Genomic DNA, 24,824 nt, shown 5'->3' with positions numbered 1-24,824 from the left:
AAAGAAGCTCAGACCACACCTTGGTACCTGGTTTTGAATACTGCTCATGACAGGTGACCACTCCCGGTGAGAGACTGTGGCCAGAGAGGTCACGGCCGAGTGTCCTGCTTTGCCCTGTTCAGCTATGTCTTTTGGGCTCCAGAAAGGTAGGAAGTTATGCCAAGACTAGGGGAGAAGTGCCTATTTAGCAACCTTGTCTAGATGAGTGGTTTAAAATCTCAATTCCAAGTACTTTACAGGGAAAAATGAGTGACTTGGGAGATGGGGCAGGTGAGGCTATTGATAAAGGCCTCATCAGGTCCTTCTGGAAGTTATGGTGCCTCAGAGAACATGCATGTAACCCTGGAAAAGGGCTAGTTATGCAGGGACACCTGCTAATTTCGAAAGGCAAGAACATGTAATTATTGTGTTGCAAATGTAGAAATGAATCCTTTGTCCTACTGTGGACATTAGTGATTATTGTCAATATTGAGATAAGAAGCTTGATTGAGAAGTTAAGTTCCTGTTTCATGACATAAACCTGACTAACAGGTCTCTGTGTCCACATCTAGCACTACAGTGCAGATCTGTATCATCCCTTTGTTGCACTATTGGAATAACTTATTTATCAGGTTTCCTCTAGATCAGAGGTTCTCAAACTTCTTAATGCCACGACCCTTTAATACAGTTCCTCGTGTTGAGGTGACCCCCAACCACAAAATTATTTTTGTTGCTACTTCATAACTGTAATTTTGCTACTGTTATGTCTTGGGTGACCCTTGTGAAAGGGTCGTTTGATCCCCAAAGATGTCGTGACCCACAGGTCGAGAACCGCTGCTCTAGATGGTTAATTCCCTCAAGTCTAATCCTTCATTTTGCCATTCTCCTAAAACTGAACTGTCCTGCCCACCTTCCTTATCAAATGTCTCCAAAGGCCTACAGCCCTGAGGCCACCAGGGAATTTGTCCCCGGCCCTTGTCGGGTCGTGCAGGTGGCAACCACTTGATGTGTCCCTTTCACGTTGGTGTTTCTCTCTCTCTCTCCCTCCCACTCTATCTGAACAAAATATGAAATAATGTCCTCGGGTGAGGATTAAAAAAAACCCACTCTGGCCGGTTTGGCTCAGCGGTTAGAGCATCGGCCTGAGGTCTGGAGAGACCCGGGTTCGGTTCCTGCTAAGGGCGCGTACCTCGGTTGCAGTTTGTCCCTGGCCCTGGTTGGGTCGTGTGGGTGGCAACCACTCGATGTGTCCCTTTCACGTCGATGTTTCTCTCTCTCTCTCTCTCTCTCCCTCCCACTCTATCTGAACAAAATATAGAAAAAATGTCCACGGGTGAGGATAAAAACAAAAACAAAAGCCCTGGCCGGTTTGGCTCAGTGGTTGGAGTATCGGCCTGCGGTACAGAGAGACCCGGGTTCGGTTCCCGCTAAGGGCACGTGCCTCGGTTGCAGTTTGTCCCCGGCCCTGGTTGGTCGTGAGGGTGGCAGCCACTTGATGTGTCCCTTCACATCGATGTTTCTCTCTCTCTCTCTTCCTCTCTCTCCCTCCCACTCTATCTGAACAAAAAATGGAAAAATGTCCTCAGGTGAGGATAAAAAATAAATAAATAAATAAAAATAAAAACAAAAAACAAACATTGAATTTCTACACAGGATTTCAATCCATACCTAAGAGGGAATCCGCTAAGAACCTTCCAAGTCCAGACAGTAGAAACTGTTCCGCTGCTACCCTCATAAGTCCTGATAAGACCAAAATACTGCCCGATGTAAATGGGAATTCAAATTGGAAGCTATCGTTTAGAAGATCACGGTCCCCAAGTATTAGGAGTGTGTCTTCAAACAGTGCAAGTCTGAGGGAGACACAATTACTCTGGATGACATACTGTCTTTGAAGAGTGACCCTCTTGAAGGTGGGAGTGTTGCTGCTTAGGATGCTGAGATGGAGAAGAGAAAAGGTGAGGTGGTATCCGACCCAATCTGTCCAACAAACCAGGAGTTGAATGCAGAAAAGCCTCTTGAGAGGTCTGTAGAGGAGTGGCGAGGCAGTGGGTACCACAGTGAAGATGGAGGCACACAAGACATGGTTACTGCTGGAAAGGAACCCCTGTGCCTTGACAACTGAAACCTCGCAGAAGCATGGGAGTAATCTAGGGAACCAGATGGTTCCTTGGATGGGGCAGCATGTTAAATCTTTCCTGATTCAAAGAATGTATCTCCAGCAGGTCCTAAGACAAACCCCAAGGCTGAAGTGAAGGAGACCAATGCAGTGATAATTTCCCCCAAACAGGAGGTTTTCCCTTCAGGAAAGAAGACGGGGAGACCCATTGGTAGTTTGAATAAGCAAAAGAAAAGCAAAAGAGTTACATCCACCTCAGATGCCGGAAGGTTCTGTAGATGGAGAGCCAAAACCAAAAAAGCAAAGGCAGAGGAGGCAGAGAAGAAAGCCTGGACCTCAGCCAAGGAAGCTGGAAAGCCAGTTAAGCAGTTGCTTTTGTAGAATTCTAAGAACCTCAGATCAAACCAAAGAATGTTACCCAGCCACTGGATAAAACTGATGCCAAGAACGAGACTTTCCCCCTTCCATCCATGTAGTGAACAAGTGTGGTCTTGGAGGAGTCTGTACATCATCAACACTGAAGAAGAGTGGACTAAATTACTGAGGGGTCAGAAGGGGCAGAAGTCCCTGACCCTCCATCCAGCAGCACTGAGAGCAAGGCACTCTGCCTGGTGCTTCATGCTGCAGGGACCCGTGGTGACAGTCTTCTGTTATGGGGACACCTGGTTTGCTGTCTGTGTGGCAAGTGGGATAGTTACTAGAAATGTGGGCAACCTCTTGGGACTCTTTTATTCCCAATCTTATGCAGCCACTCTCCCAAGAACTCAGCTCCTATGACGACCACAGAAATGTAGAGCAAAGATAAAGTGGGCATGAAGGTGCTTCCAACAGCTCCAAGAGGACACTGAGGAGGAGGAGAAGCCTGCCTGCCCACCCAGGGTTTAAGCAGTGACACCGCTTGCTAGGAAGACTGTTGCGAAGCCCTTGGTCCCTAGCCCGAGGGGCTCCCTTGTAATAAAGCAACCACGGAGGAAAGCAGAGAAAAGGCTGTTTTGGACTCCATGTCCACCACTTCAGACCGTGGCCTTAAGCTGCAGTTACAAATCCCTGAACTACCTCTTGACAGCCATGAATTTGGGGTCCACGAGGGTTGGATTCTCTGGGCCAGTGGAATCTATCTGGTCTGTGGCAGGCTCTTCTGCCTACAGGAAGCGCTGGAAATATCCAGAAAGATGGAAGGCCTTCAGGGTTGTGGCGGCAGACGGATCTGGTGGCCAAGGATTTCTGTTGTGTTCCTTGAGACTGCACACCCCAGCTTTGGCCTACACATGGGCGAGCTGCCTGCAGTTGTTACTGTCTTCTCCGTACTGAGGCCCAAAGCACCCCTTCTAAGTAGATGCTTAACAACCTCCATGGGGAATTTTTCATCTTGGTTTACATCACCGTTATATGTTAAAGAACTGGCTTTAGCTTAATTTATTTATTTATTTTGGATCAGTATATTAAAGATTATATTTAAAGTTTATTTATTTATCCTCACCCGAGGACATTTTTCCATTTTTTGTTCGGATGGAGTGGGAGGGAGACAGAGGAAGAGAGAGAGAGAGAAACATCAATGTGAAAGGGACACATTGAGTGGTTGCCACCCGCACGACCAACCAGGGCCAGGGACAAACCAGAGCCGAGGTACGTGCCCTTAGCGGGAACCAAACCCGGGTCTCTCTGGACCGCAGGCCGACGCTCTAACTGCTGAACCAAACCGGCCAGGGCTAAAGTTTATTTTATTTTATTTTATTTTTTGTTTTTATCCTCGCCCGAGGACATTTTTCCATTTTTTGTTCAGATAGAGCGGGGGGAGAGAGAGAGAGAGAGAGAGAGAGAAACATCGATGTGAAGGGACACATCGAGTGGCTGCCACCCGCACGACCAACCAGGGCCGGGGACAAACTGCAACCAAAGTACATGCCCTTAGCGGGAACCGAACCCGGGTCTCTCCGGACCGCAGGCCGACGCTCTAACCGCTGAGCCAAACTGGCCAGGGCTAAAGTTTATTTTTAATACAAGTTTCAATAACAAATAAAAATTTATCTTCCTCAATCTAACAGGCTAACATCCTCCTTAATTTACTTTATTATTATTATTGTTAATCCTCACCTGAGAATATTTTTCCATTGATTTTAAAAAAATAGAGTGGAGGGCACTTCCGGTCAAGATGGTGGTGTAGGTAAACGCAGTATTGCGTCCTCCCACAACCACATCAAAATTACAACTAAGCCCTGGTTGGTTTGGCTCAGCGGTTAGAGCATCAGCCTGCGGTCCAGAGAGATCCGGGTTCGGTTCCTGTAAGGTTGGGTTGTGTGGGTGGCAGCCACTCGATGTGTCCCTTTCACATTGATGTTTCTCTCTCTCTCTCTCTCTCTCTCTCTCTCTCTCTCTCTTTTTCTCTCCCCCCCACTCTATCTGAACAAAAAATGGGAAAATGTCCTCAGGTGAGGATAAAAAAAAAAAAGCAGCAGCTGAATGGAGACTGGTAAAAGGGGTGGAGGTGGACGATGGGCTGGTCCCACACCAACGTGTGGTGGGTAAAAATCGGGAGGATACCTCGGCTGAGAGGGTACTCCCTGAGGACTAAGGGACACCCCGCTCAGGGTTCCAGTGCCAGGAAGAGAATCCTCATAACTTCTGACTGGAAAACCAGAGGGAACTGAGGCTCAGGGAGGCTGAGGCAGCTGGAGCCCCAGGCAGCTCCTCTTAAAGGGCCCGCGCTCGGACTTATCGGACTCACTCCCTCTAAGCTTGGAGGGGAGGCAGCTTGAGGGGTGCCAGAGACATACAGGGAAGAACTGAGCTGTTTGGCATTGGAGCAAGGGTTGGAGAGGGGGCTTTCTTCAGGACAGATGTGCTGTCAGAGGCCTTTGTTCCTTTGGTGAGCCCTTCCCTGGGGCGGCAGACAGTCGCCATATCTGGGACTCCAGCAACCTGGCTCACACTGGTAGCCCTCCCCTGGTGATTCCCTGAGGTCCCGCCCCACCCAACTTTCAGGCCCACCCAAGCTGTTGCCAGTTGGTTTACTATAGGATTGGCCTGTCTTGAATCCTGCTTCAGGTTTTCCTAAATTCTTTCAAACAAGCAGCATCTGGTCTCAGCTAGCCCTATACCTCTCATTAAGTAATGCATAGAAACAAACACTGGGAGGCAGCCAAAATGAGGAGACAAGGAAACAGGTCCCAAATGAAAGAACAGAACAAAACTGCAGGAAAAGAACTAAGTGAAATGGAGATAAGCAACCTAACAGATGCTGAGTTCAAAACACTGCTTATAAGGATGCTCAATGAACTTAGTGAGAACCTTAGTGAACATAGTGAGGGCCTCAAGAGCATAAAAAAGGACCAGTCAAAAATGAAGGATGCATAGTCAGAAATGAAGGAGGCACTAACTGAAATAAAGAATAATTTACACAGATTCAATAGTAGAGTAGGTAAAGCCAAGAAGCAAACTATCGATTTGGAATCTAAGGAAGCAAAAAACACCCAATCAGAACAGCAAAAAAAAAAAGAAAGAAAGAATCCAAAAAAATGAGGATAGTGTAAGAAGTCTCTGGGACAACTTCAAGCGTGCCAGCATTCACATCTTGGGGGTGCCAGAAGGAGAAGAGAGAGAACAAGAAATTGAAAACCTATTTGAAACAATAATGGCAGAAAACTTCCCTAACTTGGTGAAGCAAACAGACATACAAGTCCAGGAAGAACAGAGAGCCCCAAACAAGATGAACCCCAAGAGGCCCACACCAAGACACATCATCATCAAAATGCAAAAGATTCAAGACAAAGAGAGAATCTTAAAAGCAGCAAGAGAAAAGCAGTTAGTTACCTACAAGGGAGTTCCCATTAGATTGTCAGTTGATTTCTCAAAAGAAACTTTGCAGGCCAGAAGTGAGTGGCAAGAAATATTCAGAGTGATGAAAAGCAAGAACCTACAACCAAGATTACTCTCTCCTGCAAAGCTGTCATTTAGAATCGATGGTCATATACTTTCCCAGACAAGGAAAAGCTAAAGGAGTTCATCACCACCAAACCATTATTATATGAAATGTTGAAGGGTCTTCTTGAAGGAGAAGAACAAAAATATGAACAAACAAAATGGCAATGAATACATATCTATCAACAATTGAATCTACAAACAAAATGAACAAGCAGAATAGAAACATTTTCATAGATATAAAGAACATTTTGTTGGTTGCCAGATGGGAGGGGGATGGGGGAATGGGTGAAAAAGGTGAATGGATTAAGAAGTACAAATTGGTTGCTAAACTGACAAACCTCAAAGGGAAGGGGGGTTAGGGGGTGGAAAGAAAAAAACCAAAGAACTTATATGCATATATGCATAACCAATGGACACAGACAATAGTGTGTTAAAAGGCAGGAGGGGGGCGGGAGTGGGGAAGAGGGGGTCAGTGGGGGAAAAATGAGGAACATCTGTAATACATTCAATAATAAAGATATAATTTTAAAAAATAAATAAAAAATACAAAAAAATAAAAATAAAATAGAGTGGAATGGAGGGAGGGAGGAAAAGAGAGAGAGAAACATTGATGTGACAGAGATACAGCAAATCTCCTGGAACTAGGATGACTGAAGGTCAGAGACTATATCTTTTGAAGTAAGTTCCTAGTATTCTTTTTTTTTTAATATATATTTTTATTGGTATTAGAGAGAGAGGAAGGGAGAGGGAGAGAGAGATAGAAACATTGATGAGAGAGAACATTAACTGGCCACCTCCTGCATGCCACCTACTGGCGATTTGGCCCACAGCCTGGGCATGTGCCCTGACTGGGAATTGAACTGGTGACCTCTTGGTGCATGGGTCAATGCTCAACCAGTGAGTTACACCAGCCGGGCAGTTCCTTGTATTCTTATACAAACATGCTATTTATCTATTGGTTACATATTAGTCAGAGTCATTATTTACAGAAAAAAATGTCAAAAGAATGATGGGGTGGGTTACAATTTCCCACTGTTACACTGTCAGCCACCATATGACTTTTGATTGAAGTATTTAATCTATTTGCATTTAATGTAATTGGTGATAGATATGTATTTACTGCCATTTTATTATTCATATAGTTTTAAATGTTTTTATCATTTTTTTTTTTTTTTTTAGAGAAAGAAGAAGGAAGAGAGCTAGAAACATCAATGTGAGAGAGAAACATTAATCTGTCTGTAACCTGGGCATGTGCCCTGACCAGGAATCCAACCAGAACCTCTTAGTCCATGGGATGACACTCAATCCACTGAGCCATACCGGCTGGGCTATTATTCATATATTTTATCTTTCTTTCTTTCTTCTTCTCCTCCTCCTCCTCCTCCTTCTTCTTCATAAAGACCCTTTAACATTTCTTGTAATTATCTGTCCTTTGATTCTGAGTAATAGCTTTGCTGGGCAAGAGTAAAACCAATAAAATTTTGCCATCTGCAATAACATAGATGGAACTAGAGGGTACATTGTTGAGTGAAATAAGTCAGACAGGGAAAGGTAAATGCCTTATGATTTCACTTATACGTGGAATCTAAAAAACAAAATAAATGAACAAGAAGAACAAAAACAGATTCATAGATACAGAGAAAATTTTGATGATTGCCAGATGGGAGAGGGGGTAAAGAAGATGGGTACAAAAATCAAAGGGATTAAAAAGTACAAATTTGTAGTTACAGAATAGTCATGAAGATGTAAAATACAGTATAGGGAATATAGTCAATAATATTGTAATAATTATGTATGATGCTAGGTGGCTACTGAAAATATTGGGGTGATCACTTCATAAGTTATTAGTGCACACCTGACACTAATATAATATTATACATCAACTGTAATTGAAAAATAAAAAAATACTATTTTTTTTAAAAAATTATCTTTATTGTTGAAATTATTACAGATGCCCCCCTTTTTCCCCCCTCATTGGGCCCCTCTGCCCTGCTCCTGGGCTGTCCCCTGCCTTCACTACATTATTATCTGTGTTCATTGGTTATGCATATATGCATATAAGTTCTTTGGTTTAAAAGAAAAAATTATTAAAAAAATTTTTAAATATAATTTTTGATAATAAAAATAGTATTTGCTCATTGCAAACAGTTAAGAAAACCCAGATAAAGATATAAAAGAAAATGGCAATCACTCATAATTCATTATCCATTATCCAGGACAGAGTTTGCTCATGTTTTGATGTCTAGTCATCCATACCTTTTTCTCTGCATTTCTCTCTATTGCTCTTTTTTTTTTTTAAAAAAAAACAGAAATAATGTATACATACTGTTTTATAACTCGTTTTTGCCACTTTATATATCATGAACCTGTTTCCATGTTTATTAACATAAACTACAGTCTCACTTTAAATGCCTACAAAGCATTCCATCATGTGGCTGCATGACAATTTATTGAACTTGAACTTTTTCATTGAGGTCCTTAACTGTCTTCATGGCCCTCCTCCAAGCATGTATATTCAGAAGGCCTTCTCTGTTTGATTTTGGAAAATCAGAGAAACTGGTCAGAATAAAAAAATGGTACAATATTTATTTCAAAGAGCAATTTTAGGAATGAGAGAGATAAAGAAAAGTTAAATAGAAATGATTGATGAAAGGAACATTTTGCAATTATAACTATTTTATAGTAATTTTTTGCAAATGAGACTTGACCTTTAGTTTCTTTTAAACTATGAAAGTGTCTGAAAGACTTAAAATGAAATCATAGTACACCTGTTTAGGGTGAAGTATCAAAATGTCTGCAAGACGACTCTCTGCCTCAGAGTGTGTGGACCCACCATAAATGTACTGAGGAAACAGTGCTTCCTGGAAAGTAGTTTATTGGGACAATCAGTCAGGAAGAGACTCAACTGACCTGGACCTCCACTGATTAGGAAGTCAGAGTTGGGTGTGGCTGAGGGACACCAAATGTGTGCAGGAAGAGGACCACGGCTGTTCTGAACCTACTTGGTAGGGCTGTGTTGAAGTTTTGAGAATATAGAAGAGGATATGGTAGTCTCTAGGGATAAGTGGCTAAGATTAAAAAAGAGGCAAACATCTGACTGGCCCTAATACAAGGAGAAACCCAAGCTGTGGTTTTCAGGGAGAGATGGATGTGGATGTCAGCCTAGGTGTTCCAGAGGATGATGACTGTGATGATGGAGGTGGCCATGAAGAGCAGGTAGAGGCGGAATAGCAGGGTGTCCATCATGTGACTGAACTGCAACCACAGGCTGACCAAATGCTGCTTCTGAGCCTCATCTTCTTGCTGGCCCCTTGTTGACCCAGGACACCCATTTAACTCTGCCTCTCGGGGACCCGGCACCTTCCCCACCAACTCCACAGGCTCCTTCAGACCTATGGAGAGAAAGAGTGGGCTGTGAAGTTCACCTGGGAGGGAGGGGGGCAGAGAAGGAGGCAGGAGCAGAGAAGTGGAGGTGTTGGAGGAGAAAGTGTGGGCAGTGCTGACTTCCTTACCAGGTAGCTGGGTGGGGGTGAGTCCCAGGCCCTTGTTTCCCTTCTGGGGTGCAGTGGGACAGCATTTCCTTGGGCTGGTGCAGTGCAGAAGCAGGGAATGGAGCCACTGGGGCATAGGTGGTGGCTGGGTGGTGGCCAGGTGCAGCAAGTAGGTAATGAAGATGGTCTCCAGCAGGCTGAGCACCATCAGGGACAGGCACAGAGCAAAGTAGACACCTGAGGACAAAGCAAGTTATAAATAAACCATTATAAATATGGATCATCTCTACACTTTTCTTAAGCCTCTTTCCCCAAATCCAATCTTTCTGCAGAACCCCTTTCCTCCTCAAGTGGAGAGGCAGCCAGTTATCCAGGTTTCCCTCCCCGTCCTCTCCTGCCTTCACTTCCCCAGAAAGTGGGAGGGGCCATACTGATGAGGGGGGTGCCACTGGCAGGTAGTAAGTCATTCATCATGAGCAGGAAGACGTTGTAGCCCAGCAGAAGGGTTATCTTGAATGGAGCACGAGTCTCGCTTTCTGCAGGTAGGTAGAAGCTGAGGGCATCGATGGCAACCAGAAAGCCACTGGGCACCAAAAGGTTTATGACATAGAGTCTGGGTCTGCGCCTGATGGCCACCTGGTGGGGAGGAGACAGCGTGGAGAATGTGGCAATTAAACTGCAGCCAGAGGCTCAACTGTATATTGGACTCTAATCCTTGCTGATGTGCTATTTGGCTGGCTATGGGATGATCTCTTCAAGTAACACATGTCCTTCTACAGAAGTGCCCCCAATTTGTTTTCTAATTTTTATTTGTGTCCAACTTGCTGGGAATACAACTCTAGATGTTTAGGGGTAAATAGAGCCCTTTGCACCATCAGATGATGGCTTCTTCATTCTTGTAGGAGCCCAGTTGCTCCTCCTCTCTGCAAGGCAGAAGTCCTTGGGGATCCTTCTTTAGGGCCATTAGGGTATAGGGTGAAGTGGGGAGCAGGTGCTTAACCCCCTAAAGCTTCTTTTCTTAAATATTTTTTCTTTATTGATTTTAGAGAGAGAGGAAAGGAGGGGGAGGGAGAGAGGGAAACATGGATGCCCCCCCACCAGGGATTTGGCACACAACCCGGGCAGGTGCCCTGACTGGGAACCAAACCGGTGACCTCCTGGTGCATGGGTCGATGCTCAACCAGTGAACCACACTGGACGGGCTTCTTTTTATATCTCAAAGAGCCTTAGATCAAGAGGAAAACCACAGAGCAATTAAGATCAGAAGTCAAAGACTTACATAGAACATGATCTGGTCATATACACTGCTGCCCACCAACATCTTTTGGGTGGCCTTGTTGATGCCCACGAGCTCCCACTCTCCCTGGGTCTGAATGATGTTACGAGACGTGTCTGTTATCTCCCACACTTCCTTGTCCATGCCCAGAAGCATGCTGTCCACTGCAAGGGAGGCCAGGTCAGCTCAGTCCACAAGTTCCCAAGCTGCCTGCCCACAAAATTCAATTCTTCCTCCACTGAATTTCTTCAGCAAGTTTCCCTCTTTGTCCTTTTAAAAGCAGGGCATCAAGCTTTTCAGTAGTGGGTCACAGGACAAGCAATTCATATGTATGTGGGCTGCAGCACTGATTTTTGTTGTTGAGAACAAGGATGAGTCAAAGTAGTTGTGGGAATTTTGAAAATGACTCAAATGGGAGTCATTTCTATTTTTCTTCTCATTTCCCCAGTCGTATGATGCTGTTTTAGTGAAATCAATCTTGAACAGCTCAACATTTTTATAATTATATGCATGTCCATTTTAATGACTGAGTTATTCAAATCTGCCAGATGATGGGAATACAACTGTAGATGTTTAGGGGTAAGTACGGCCCTTTGCACCATCAGATGATACTGGTGGCATTCAGTTACATTGATTTACAGGTTTAAGTATGTTAGTTATTAAAGTTAAAAGGGTTGAGCTAAAAATTATAGAGGTGAAGTAGCTCAGGATCAGATATGGTGCAAGGGCCATCCAAGATCTAAAGAAGTAGTTTGGGTTTTAAAAAAAACTTTATTGAGGAATTAGCCCTGGCTGGTTTGGCTCAGCGGTTGGAGCGTTGGCCTGCGGACCAGAGAGTCCTGGGTTCAGTTACTGTTAGGGGCACATACCAAAAAAACAAAAAACAAAACAAAAACTTTATTGAGGAATTAAAGCAGTAATTCTTAACTGTCTGCACATTGGCAAAACCTAGGGAGATATATAATAATAACAATACCTGGGCCCCACCTGGAACAACTAAATTAGAATCTCTGGGGTGATGCATAGTTATTGGTATTTTTTTAAAAAGCTTTAGTGGGCAGCCAGAGTTGAGAAACACTGATCTAAAACTTTCCCTAATAATATCTACACCACTTATTGTCTTCCAGTGAATCTTAAATAGCGGCCAAAATGTGTCTCGCTCACCTGTGTAGAGGAAGGAAGTGAAGGTGAAGGTGCAGTTCTGTTGGTCAAAAGGGAAGTAGAAGATGTCCAGGTTACAGATGCTGGTCACCTTCAATGGCCTATTGTACTTTATTCGACCTTCACTGCTGACATATGCGGCGAGCTCTGGAGGTGCCCGATCTACATCCATGCTGCTTGTGAGAGGAGGGGAGGTGGGTGCTGTGGGTGCGTGAAAAAGCGTTTGTCTCCCTTTCTTCCCAGGTCTTCCCCGACTGTGCTCTCCTTTGGGATTCTTTCTCTAATGTCACTCTCTCTTGTCTCTGCTACTCCTTGTGTGTTCTGTGGAGTCAATTAATTGAGACTGTGCCCTGTCTGAATCTTTTGGTGTCCCTGGGCCCTGCACTTGACCCTTGGCTCTTCTTTGCAGATGAGCTTCATGCTGGCTTTTCCAGCCCAGATACGCACGATTCCATGATGAAGATGTCCGGGAGCCACAGGTTTTCTGCGGATACAGTGAGTTTATTGATGTTGACACACTCCTCTGGGTTCCACCTGATGAAAGGATTGTCCCACATCTGCAGACAGGGCAGAGGGAAAGAGAGGTGCAGGATGCTGGAGCTTGTCCAATTAGCCTCTCCCATTTTTTTTTTTTTAAAACTCTGATCCCCTAACTCTACTCATGTCCTTAATGACCACCGCCTACCTTCTTCTCTTTATCTAGCCAGGTGTCTTTGGCAAAGTACCCCTTACTGGCCTTTTCCCCCCCAGGCAGACCTTAACTATAGCCTGATACCTCTCAGACCCAGGAACTCACCAAGAGATTGGCTTGCAACCACTTGGCCATTTTCTTGGGTCACCATTTCTACCTTCCTAAGCGGTTCAGGGAGATGAATGTCCCCACAGTTCTAAATGGAGTTATTTTATCTCAGAAAGATTTATACATTGGCCAGAGGTTTGGACTGGAAGACCTTTACGTCACTTCTCAAATTAAACTTATAAATGGAAGTGGGAAGGGGATAGTTGCATCTGCCTTACCAAACTAATCCACAGGAATGATGTCAGAAGCTGGAGCTGTGCATCCTGGTAAAGAAATTCCCACCCAGGATTATTAGTGCAAAAAGACTTGACCCACTCCCACCTCATAGTCTTATTAATATTTACTAATTTACTGGACCATGCATAGTTCTAAATGTTGGACTGTCCTTTTCTCACTTGTCTCCCCTGGTATTTAGGTACAATTCAAGGTTTTGTTTTGTTTTTCTTTATTGATTTCAGAGAGAGAAGAAGGGAGAGGAAGAAAGATGGAAACATCGACGAGAGAGAACATCGATTGGTCACCTCCTGCATGCCCCCCACTGGGGATCAGGCCCACAAACTGGGCATGTGCCCTGACCGGGAATCGAACCGGTGACCTCTTGGTGAAAGGGTTGATGCTCAACCACTGAGCCACACTGGCCAGGCACAATTCAGGTTTTAATTGTCAGATAGACCCCTTCTTTCTTGAGCATTCAGAAAGAACAGGACTCAAGGATAAATCCCTCCTGAAAAAATGTCACTGCAGCCTTCTTATTTATGTCTCCCCATTTCATAGGAAACACCTCTATTTATACGAAATCCATTCAGAGTACCTATTGTTCACCACTGGATCAGTATACTGCTGGGTGGACAGAGCAGAGGATCCTTGTTCCCTATTAGAAGCTATGGAAAGTGGGGGCCAGGTCTCACCACTTCCAGGATAGCAGATAGGGTGAAGGAGATGTTGACATGAGTGGGGATGCTGTAGTTGATGAATGGACGAAAGGCCTTTCTGTCAAACACTGCTTGGAAGACAGCAGGATCCACCCCATACTGGTCAAACCTTGAGCAATTGATGATGAAAGTGTTACCTCTTCCTGTAGAGAACAGAGACTCTGTGAGAGAGGGTCTCTATTGTCAGGGCTGGAGCCTCTTTGCAAAGAGAGAAAACACATGAACCCTCCTTCTTGTGCCAAGACTCCCCAAGACCAAAACCCCTTCCTGCCAGGGCTGGAGAGGATGAGTTGGTCTAGTAGGCAAATGGTGGAAGTCGATGTGGTGAGCTGAGTCAGGGCTCTACCCTCATTCCCATTGTTTCATGCTCATGCAAAACCTGCCCAAATCTATATGCAAACCAGCCTTGCACAATGACAGCCACTTTAACGAGTCTTTTAGTGTGCCCCTCACAAGCCTCTTGGGTCCACCTAGTAGCGCTGCTGAGCAGTGCTCTGAAACTGGTAGTTCAGTCTGTTCTGATGAATTTCTCTTCTGCATTTCATCCCCAGGGACTTCTGCAAGAACCGATGTATCAAAAAGATAAGAGAAGCAAACAACTGCACTTACTAGGTAGATGAGGAATATGTAGAAGGCATTCCAAGTGGGTGTTTACCTTGGTGCTATGCATTTGTATTTTGCTTATTTTAGATTTAGTGACCTCCAATATCTTGGGGTTTATTTCCAGCATGGGGATCATTAGCCGATACCACTGAACATACAGTATATGTCAATGACATAGTGAGGCCTCTGTGGTGTTTTCTCTTGGCCATGGCCAGGGAGCTGTCTGAGTAGTACCTGAGCAGAATCTTTACCTCTTTTTCATCTTATTTGATCTTTTTCTGTGCTCTTCATCTCCATCTCTTTCCATAATATTGAATGTATGTACCCTGACTGGAACAAATATTCCCTCATGGAAGTAAAGTATCCACTTCCTTCTGCCTCAGATTGCTCCCCACCCTCCCTTGATGTTTTCCTTACTCAAAGGCATGTTTAAAATGAGTGACTACTCTTTTCACAGATACCATGTCAAAGGAAAGAGAGAGGGAGAGTGGGCTGACACATGGTGGAAGGGGTGTTGGGGATCAGTGAAAAGGTGGCGCTGGAGAAGGGGTGAAATGGGACAGTCTGGCAGATCCCTATGCAGGCAGGAATAGAGGAAGGCTATATGTCCTGACCAGTGGAATGCCTTCTATCTGTCACCAAAAGGAAAGCAAGACATAGGCATTATGGAAGAAATAATGTAACATGTTAAATTAAATGCCCTCCAAGTGCTAGAGGGAAGTTTCTAGATGTCCTTCAGAACCACACTCTGGTCTTCCCTGTTCCTTTTTTTTTTTTTTTTTTTTTAGAGTGTGAACGCAGTCCCCCACTGCGACTAATCATGCAGTCGAGTTTCCCACATTTGGGGAAGTCGCAGGGGTCAGCCCATCCGGAGTGCAATGAATAAGCCTCTCCCTGGGAAAACCACCTTCGCGATCATGGCATCTCCCCTGCCAGGTAAGTATGGTCTTCCCTGTTCTTGCCCCATCTTACCTTGAAGCAGAAGGCTGACAGTGAGATAGAGGAGGAATCCCTGCACAGGGGCCCACTCCCCTTCCATCCTCTTCTTCTGGACTCTTCTCTGGGGACTCACCAGGAGCTCCCAAACCCTCGAGTTTAAGGAGCTCGAACCACACCTTGGTTTCTGGTTTTGAATACTGCTCATGACGGTGACCACTCTCTGGTGAGAGGCTGTGGCCAGAGAGGTCACAGCAAAGTGTCCTGCTTTGCCCCTGTCCAGGTATGTCTTCTGGGCTCCAGGCAGGGACGAATTTGGGCCAAGAATGAGGGAGAAGTGCCTGTTTGGCTACTCTGTGCTGAGATCAGTAACAAAATAACTTGCCTTAGTGAGGAGTGTGGGCTGGGGATATAGGAATTATGTTCTTCTAAGACTAGAAAATTTGCAGATTTGGAAAGGTGACAGATATTTAGGGATTTGGTTATGTATTCATTAGGTATAATCGCAAATACATACATACATATGTGTGTGTGTGTATAATAATCTACCCAAGGATATTTTTTTCATTGATTTTAGAAAGAGTGAAAGGTGAAAGGGAGGGAAGGAGGGAGGGATGGGAGGAGAGAGAGAGAGAGAGAGAGAGAGAGAGAGAGAGAGAGAGAGAGATGTGAGAGAGACACATTGATTGGTTGCCTCCGGAATGCACCCTGACCAGGGCTATGGATCCAACCTGCAACCCAGGTACATGTTCTTGACCAGGAACTGAACCCTAACCACTTTGTTCGTGGGCCAGGACCAAATTATAATTTTGACTCAAATCTTCATCATCTATTGTTTATATTTTCCTAACAGCCCTTATCTAGATATTCTCTTTTCAATCTTTCTGCCTCCTTGATTCATTCTCCCTCAAATCAATGTTTCACAAACATTCTTTTACTCTATACATTAATTATATGATAATAGAAGTCATAAAATTAGCAGATAGCAGAGATGTTTTTATGTTGTCAATAGTGTTATACATTATCATAAACTAGTAATCTCAGCTAACATCCATATTAATGGCATGTATCAATATTATATCTTAGGACACATCTCTATAAAAAACACAGACACCAAATGAGTGAATTGAACCATTGTTATGTTACATAGTTATATTTCCAGAGAGACTTGGACATTTTTTTTTCTTGCAGAGGGTAAAGTTTCCTTTAGAACACAAAAGAAACTTTGTTCAGAATGAAAGATCATGACAGCCCTAAATAGAAAGTGCTGAGGAAGGCAGGAGTGATGCAGGGGACCAGAGTAGGAAAGTGCACGACAGAGGGCTGCAATATCTTTCATTTGAGATTTGCCCTATGCAGTCCTTCAGCCCCACCAGCTCTGTAAATCATTTCTTTTCTTCTTGGGACACTTGGTCAAAAGGCTGGGCCATCATGTCATGCAAGACCAAAGTCCTGCTATGTCTGTATCCATATGGACACACACCCATGGGGCACTGGACTCCTGGACAGGCTAAGATGAAAGAACTTTTAAGGGGTGCTTGAGTTCTGCAGGTAGGCTAGGTTACCACACCTTGGATCCAGGAAAGGAGGGTTAACATCAAGCCCTGCTGAAAGTGGCTGAAGACGGTTAATATATATCTTGTTTTTATCAAAGTTGGCTGAAAAACTGCACCTCACTCTATTGGTTGGACTCAAAAGTGGATTTGGCTGCCAGGAGATAGAGATAATAGAGACAGGAGAAATAAACTAGTAAGGCATGGACTTTCTTCCTACCTGGGGAATCAGGTTTGCAACTCGGATCTGGAACTCTCAGGTGCTTTTGCTGCTGGTGGTAGTAATAACTAACATCTAGACCTAACTCTATGCTAGGCATTGTGATGTCTTTCTTACCTACCTTATTATATGTAATCCTCCCAACAATCCTACAACACAGGTATTAGACAAGAGTATGTGGGAAAAGCACTGTAGCCAAGGAAATAGATGGCATTTGGACCTTGTATTTTCTGACCATATTTTAGAACATAGTAAATTTGGGGGAAAACAAATTAAAAAAAAAATTTTTTTTTAATCCTCACCCAAGGACATTTTTTCATTTTTTTGTTCAGATAGAGGGAGAGAGAGAGAGAGAAACATTGACCTGAAAGGGACACATCGAGCGATTGCCACCCACACAACCCAACCAGGGCCGGGGACAAACAGAACCCGGATCTCTCTGGACTGTAGGCCGACGCTCTAACCGCTGAGCCAAACTGGCCAGGGCAAGGAAAAACAAATTTTATGATTAACAAAAAAATGAACATCCACAATCAATTGATCATATTATATAAGAAACATCTAAAATGATGACTTATGCCCTGGTGGGTTTGGCTTAGTGGTTAGAGTGTTGGCCCATGGACCAGAGAGTCCCAGGTTCAGTTCCTGCTAAGGGGGGGCACGTACTTCGATTGCAGTTTGTCCCTGGCCCTGGTTGGGGTTGTGTGGGTGGCAACCAGTCAATGTGTCTCTCTCACGTCAATGTGCCCCCCCCCCTCTATCTAAAGATAAATGCAAAAATGTCCTCGGGTGAGGATAAAAAAATTTTTTTTTAATTTTAAATGATGAATTAGAAAACATTTTCAAATAAAGCAATAAAAATGATAGTACTTAAAATAACCAGTGTTGTAGGTTTTCTAATACTTACAGCTTACAACAAGCCATAAAAGACTTACATGTAAGTCTCAGCATGGACATCGGGTCTCTTTCTGCCTTCAGCATTCTTTGGGTGCACAGTGTACTTCCCACATTGGCCAGCCCTCCAGTTCAGACAAATAACGAAGCACCTGAATACTTGTTTGGGAGGCCAGCTCTCAGAGTTCATTCCAGGACAGAGTTCCCTGTTACAAATGTGCATTACACATCCCTCCTGGGTGTGCCTGCCTCCTCTTTCCCCTCTCCAGTAGGCTGTCTGTGATATTTAGACAGACCTTCAGTAGCTGGATTATCATTTTCTAAGGCCATTAGGAATAGCTTTACCTTACATTCCCAGGAATATCCTGGGGGGGGTTCCTAAAATTCCTATTTTAGCTCTAGGCACATATCTGTCCTAAGCCAAGCTGTGGGCTGTCATGGTGACCCAGAATTAGCAGATGGTTCAGAAACTCTTAGCTGATTCAGGGGTCATTGTGGGAGGATCAGTGACTTCCTCCACACTCTCTGCTTTCTCTGGGCAGCTTTGGAGTCTCCATCCCGGGTTCATACATCTCTAGGATTCTTAGGCACTCAGCTGGGACATCTAAGACAGAGGCTTTGAATTTTGGCTTTAACTGCCTCCTTGGGCAAGTCTGGGGCCAGTTAAGGATTCTTGTGAGCCTGGGATTGGCCAGAGCAGACATTCTCAACCTCGGTACTGTCGACATTTGGGCTGCATAATTCTTTGTTGGGGGCGCTGTTTTAGGCATTGTAGAATGTTTAGCAGCATCTCTGGTCTACCAGATGCCAGTACCATTCCCTCATCCCAGTTGTGACCATTAATAATATCTGCAGACATTGCCAAAGTCCATTTGGGGATAACATTGACCACCATTGAGAACCACTGGCAACTTGGATTCCTGGGATTTAACACTTTTTTTGTTTGTTTTAAACTGCAAACAATTATAGGATGGCCACTATGTCCTCTCCTCTCATTCCTTGTTCTGACTGGCAGGGCAATTTCTGACCTGTGTCTAGGGAACTTCCAGGATGTACAGTGAGCAGCCACTTGAGAACCCTTTTTAAGCTTCTTGCTACTATTAGTATCTGGTGTCTCCATGGCTGTGCTCTGGGGAATCAGGAAAAGGGAGTTTGGGTGATCAATTCCCTGAGGTTTCAGGACACTGAGGCCAGAGGCACAGACACTGGATTTAGGAGCCCAGATGAGCTACAGTGTCTGAGGCCCAGAGGCAGGAGTCCAGTATCCAGGCCAGCCAGCAGGGTCTGAGTCAGGCTTGAGAGCTTGCTCCCCTCTGAGATGTGGGCAAGTGTCGCTTTTATCAGCTTCTTAAGCCCTGTGGAGGCACCGGATGGGTATTGTTCTTGCCTGGGCACACAGGGGTGAGGGGGAGGAGGCAGTGGTTTGAGTCAGTGCTGAGGACATGGCTGGGTTTCTGAGCCCTTCATGTTTGGGGGGCAGTCTTAGATCTATTGGAGGATACCATCAGCTTAGGGATGGGTGCTTCTAGCAATCTTTGCTTTCCCCTGGGGTTTACTAAACTTTAGTTGCAGCTTAGCAATAGGCATCCTCACCAGGAAAAACACATCCTTCATCCTCTAGCAGCCTCTTGTTTTGGAGGATGGCCTGGTGCAGCCTTCCCAGGAGGGGAGAAAGCCAAGGTGAAGAACCTCTCTAGAAACTATATGGCTCCATCAGAGCCCTCTGGCTTCACACCTGGTCACTTCCTTGGTGACTTCACTCCTGGTCTGGCTTCTTCTAAATTATCCTCCACTGTGCAGCCTGTGTAATTTGTTTGAAATACAGATGTGAACATAATCCTTCCTTTATTTGAAATCTTTCAGTGGTTCCCATTATCTTTGGCAGTTATGTTAAGATAACTATTGCTGAAAATTTCTATTTCCAACAAATTTCTGAGTGATGCTGTGGCTCCATGTCCTGGGATCACACTCAGAGAACCACTAGCCCATAGGTGAAATCCAGCTCCTTTGCACGACTAAAAGGCTCTCTCTGACTTAACTCCCACCTCTCATTTTTGCCTTGGCTTTTATGTTCTAAAAGAGTTGTTCTTATCTTTAAAATATATAATAATTACCTCACACATCCTACCCTCAACCCTCTGGCCCTAAATCAGAATCTTAGCTCCAAACCAGAACTGCAGGCCGTAGTGCTCAGGAATTTACATTTCTAACTAGACTCACAGCTGATTCTAATGCCCGTGGGCCTTGGACTAACATGGAAAAACACTGAGTATTAAATAGCACCCCATGAAAGACCTACAGCCAACATCATACTCAATGGGCAAAAATTAAAAGCATTTCCCTTAAGAACAGGAACAAGACAAGGATGCCCACTTTCGCCACTCTTATTTAACATAGTACTGGAAGTCTTAGCCACAGCAATCAGACAGGAAGAAAAAATAAAAGGGATCCAAATTGGAAAGGAGGAAGTAAAACTGTCATTATTTGCAGATGACATGATACTATACATAGAAAACCCCAAAGACTCCATCAAAAATTTCCTAGACTTGATAAATGAATTTAGCAAAGTAGCAGGATACAAAATTAATGCCAAGAAATTGATGGCATTTCTATACACCAATGATGAACTCACAGAAAGAGAAACTGAAAAAACAATCCCATTTACCATCGTGGCAAAAAAAATTAAGATACCTAGGAATAAACTTAACCAAAGAAATAAAGGACCTATTCGCAGAAAACTACAGGTCATTGAAAAAAGAAATAAAGGAAGATATAAAAAAGTGGAAGCACATACCTTGTTCATGGATTGGAAGAATTAACATCATTAAAATGTCCATACTACCCAAAGCAATCTATAGAGTCAATGCAATCCCGTCAAAATACTAATGACATACTTCACAGAACTAGAATACTTCAAAAGTTCATATGGAACCAAAAAAGACCTCGCATAGCCACAGCAATCTTGAAAAAGAAGAACAAAATTGGAGGGATCACATTACCAGATTTCAGGTTATAATACAAAGCCACTGTAGTCAAAACAGCCTAGTACTGGCACAAGAACAGACATATAGACCAGTGGAACAGAACAGAGAACCCAGAAATGGACCCAAGGCAATATGCTCAATTAATATTTGACAAAGGTGGCAAGAGCATTCAGTGGAGTAAAGACAGCCTCTTTAATAAATGGTGTTGGGAAAATTGGACAGCTACATGCAAAAAAACGCTACATGCATCAACTTACACCATACACAAGAATAAACTCAAAATAGATAAAAGACTTAAATGTGACTCATGAATTCATAAAAATCCTAGAAGAAAATGTAGGCAACAAAATTTCAGACATCATACGCAACAGAATTTTCACTGATACATCACGTAAGGCAACAGAAACAAAGGAGAAAATGAACACATGGGACTATATCAAACTCAAAACCTTCTGCACAGCAAAAGATACAGTCATCAAAATGGAAAGGCAACCCACTGTATGGGAGAACATCATTGCCAATGATGTATCAGATAAGGGGTTAATTTCCAATATATATAAAGTGCTCATACAACTCAACAAAAGGACGTCAAAGAACCCAGTTAAAAAATGGGCAAAGGGCCCTGGCCAGTTTGGCTCAGCGGTTAGAGCATCGGCCTGCAGTCCGGAGAGACCCGGGTTCAGTTCCCGCTAAGGGCACGGGCTTTGGTTGCAGTTTGTTCCCGGCCCTGGTTGGTCGTGTGGTGGCAGCCACTTGATGTGTCCCTTTCACATCGATGTTTCTCTCTCTCTGTCTCTTCCTCTCTCTCCCTCCCACTCTATCTGTACAAAAAATGGAAAAATGTCCTCGGGTGAGGATAAAAAAAAAAAAAAATGGGCAGAGGAACTAAATAGACACCTCTCCAAACAGGACATACAAATGGCTAAGAGACATATGAAGAAATGCTCAACATCACTAATCATCAGAGAGATGCAAATTAAAACAACAATGAGGTATCACCTCACACCTGTCAGAATGGCCGCCATCAACAAATCATCAAACAACAAGTGTCGGCGAGGGTGTGGAGAAAAGGGGACTCTAGTACACTGCTGGTGGGAATGCAGACTGGTGCAGCCACTGTGGAAAACAATAAGGTGTTACCTCAAAAAATTAAAAATTGAACTTTCATTTGACCCAGTGATTCCACTTCTAGGAATATACGCTAAGAAGTCTGAAACACCAATCAGAAAGAATATATGTACCCCCATGTTTGTAGCAGCATTATTTATAATAACTAAGGTCTGGAAACAACCCCAATGTCCATCAGTAGATGAATGGATAAAAATGCTGTGGTACACAATGGAGTACTATGCAGCTATAAGAAAGAAAGATCTCTTATCCTTTGAGACGACATGGAGGGACCTGGAAAGTATTATCCTAAGCAAAACAAGCCAAACAGAGAAAGACAAGTATCATATGATCTCACTTATCTGTGGAATATAATGAACATAACAGTCTGAGGAATGGGATAATCCCAGAGATGTGGAAGTGGGGTACAGACTGACAATCCCCAGAAGAGGGGGTGGGGGGAGAGATAGACCACAGAACTTATATGCATATATGTATGAACAATGGACATGAACAAAAAAGCTGGGGACAGGGCGGGGAGGGGAGAAGGGGGGAATCAGTGGGGGGAAAAGGAGAAACATCTGTAACAAAAATAAATTAATTAATTAAAAAATAAATAAAATAAATAGCACCCCAACACTCAATATGTGATTTTAGTCCTCTGTGTCCCCTCAACCTAAAATATCTCCTCTACCATTGATCTCTTGTTCCACTAATAAGGTGTGTGTATGTGTGTGGGGGGGTGGTTACACTGCATGGCCCTCTGATGGCCCCATTCATCTGAGACCCTGGGGGATCGGGTTTGGGAAAATAGCTGTAACCTGGCAAGGGCAGAAATAGACGGTAGAAGGGGAAAGTGAGAGTCACTGTTTCGCAGCTGAAATGGATAGCAATCACATACAGAAACCATAGGCCAGGGCTCAGGAGCCAGACAAGCACTTTGTGGAGAGCTGTGAGTTGAGGAACTACCAAAATATAACGGATACACTAATTTATGTAGGTGGATGTCGGGGCTCCTGGTTTGAGCCTAATTGTGTATGCACTGGGTCTTGGACATGCCTGGAGGACTGGTGATGGTCAGGGGAGTACTTGACAGGGTTCTAGAAACTGAGGAGACAAAGACCTTCCTGGAAAAACAATGCAGGGGTGGGGGGTGGGGGGAATTAAGGGACACAGGTTTAGTTAGAAGACTGGGAACTTGAGTGATAGGAGCAGTTCAGAATATAGCAGGGAATTTCTGCCTCTGTATTCTAATTCCCATGGACTTCTGCCTGTGGAAGGGGACTGCAAGGAAAGAGCAAGTAACAGCTGGTCCTGGTGACTCAGCATCCAGCCGGGAACATCTGTGCTACAGGATTCATCTCTCCTGTGGCTTGGGCGCTGGGAGGGCAGACGTTCCCGCAGAGAGCACAGGTAAGACCGTGGGCCCACACCACCACAGCAGCACTTACAGCGGCGTTGCCACCTTTGGGCATCTACAGTGACTGGAGGGAGCCCAAGGCGTTTGAGGAAGAACAGTGAAGAGGAGGAACCAGAAAAATACTGTTTAGTGAACAATATTACGACTCTCTTTTTACTCCTAGCCTGTTGTAACCTGGGAGATTTAGGCTTCAGATAGGACATTTAAAAAAAAAAATCCTCGCCCAAGGATATTTTTCCATTCATCTTCAGATAGAGTGGGAGGGAGGGAGAGAGAGAGAGAGAGAGAGAGAGAGAGAGAGAGAAACATCAATGCGAGAGAGACACATCCACTGGTTGCCTCCCACACGACCCCGACCAGGGCTGGGGACCAAATCACAACTGAGGTATGTGTCCTTGACTAGAATTGAACCCAAGACTCTCCAGTCTGTGGGCCAATGCTCTAACCGCTAAGCAAAGCCATCCAGGGGAGGAAGGAAAATTTTTCAGTTCATTTGTGTAACTTCCAAGTAAAGCAGATGCCATTTTCAAATGTACCTATCTTGGACTAATGTTCTTTTTTTAGTGTGATTAAGGGCAGATCAAATAATTGCAACATAGTTTACCTTAGTTCTGGATTATGTTAACATTCTAAGTGCTTAACAATGAATGAGTCATATGTCAGACTGTGACAAAAGTCTTCACTCTTTAAGCAAGAGATGCCTGATTCTAGCACATTATTAATTTCTGAAGCTTAAATCCAGGATAACTGGATTTAGGAGGTAAATCCTGCTTTTATTATAATCCTTTGTAATAAATTTGGCTCCTTCTCTCCCCTCTTCCACTTCCACATGTTGTCTGGTAGACAAAAAAAGAAAAAGAAGAAGAAAAATCCTTTTGGTAATGAGAAGCTTCTGCAAGAAGACTCTTATTTTTTTGGTTTCTTTATTGATTTCAGAGACAGAGAGGAAGGGAGAGAGATAGAAACATCAGTGAGAGAGAGAACATCAGTTGGTCACCTCCTGCATGCCCCCCACTGGGGATTTGTCCCACAACCTGGGCATGTGCCCTGACCGGAAATTGAACCAGCGACCTCCTGGTGCATGGGCTGATACTCAACCACGCAGCCACACCGGCCGGGCTGCAAGAAGACTCTTAATCACAAGACTTTCTTGTACTATAATACAATGCAGGGAAGAACCAGTGCTTACTGTAAAGGGGCTGATTGGGGCAACTCAATCAAGGAAGTATTGCTGAGGAGCCTGGCAGGCAAGACTTATAGCAAGGCTGAGGGGAGTTGATGGTGTGCAGGAGCAAGAACCTAACTCTGGGAGGGTATAGAAAACCAGGGCTGGTCTGAGTGCATAGAAGAACTGGATTGAAAACAAGGTGGTTACCAGGGCTGTGAAGCTGGGATTAGGATGGGCATGAGAGCCTTGCAGGTGGGCACCTGC

At 44.2% G+C, this 24,824-nt stretch overlaps 1 protein-coding gene and 1 non-coding gene across 2 annotated transcripts; both read right to left on the bottom strand.

Moving 5' to 3' along the window:
• Positions 1-9,178: 9,178 nt before the first annotated feature.
• On the bottom strand, positions 9,179-15,317 carry HTR3C (5-hydroxytryptamine receptor 3C). Its single transcript, XM_036243518.1, has 9 exons — positions 15,251-15,317; positions 13,652-13,818; positions 12,962-13,006; positions 12,392-12,501; positions 11,948-12,117; positions 10,787-10,947; positions 9,939-10,143; positions 9,529-9,744; positions 9,179-9,408 (listed from the first exon to the last, which is right to left on the bottom strand). Exons 1-9 carry the CDS (start codon positions 15,315-15,317, stop codon positions 9,179-9,181), a joined length of 1,371 nt encoding a protein of 456 aa, XP_036099411.1.
• Positions 15,063-15,222, bottom strand: LOC118617934. The gene has a single exon (XR_004956892.1). It is a non-coding gene; the product is annotated as a U1 spliceosomal RNA (small nuclear RNA).
• Positions 15,318-24,824: the final 9,507 nt, after the last annotated feature.

Source organism: Molossus molossus, unplaced genomic scaffold (genome assembly GCF_014108415.1).
Source record: "Molossus molossus isolate mMolMol1 unplaced genomic scaffold, mMolMol1.p scaffold_m16_p_5, whole genome shotgun sequence".
In the NCBI taxonomy this organism is placed as follows: Eukaryota; Metazoa; Chordata; class Mammalia; order Chiroptera; family Molossidae; genus Molossus; species Molossus molossus.
Note: the sequence above shows the minus strand (reverse complement) of the source record. Positions and strands in the feature narration are given on the sequence as shown.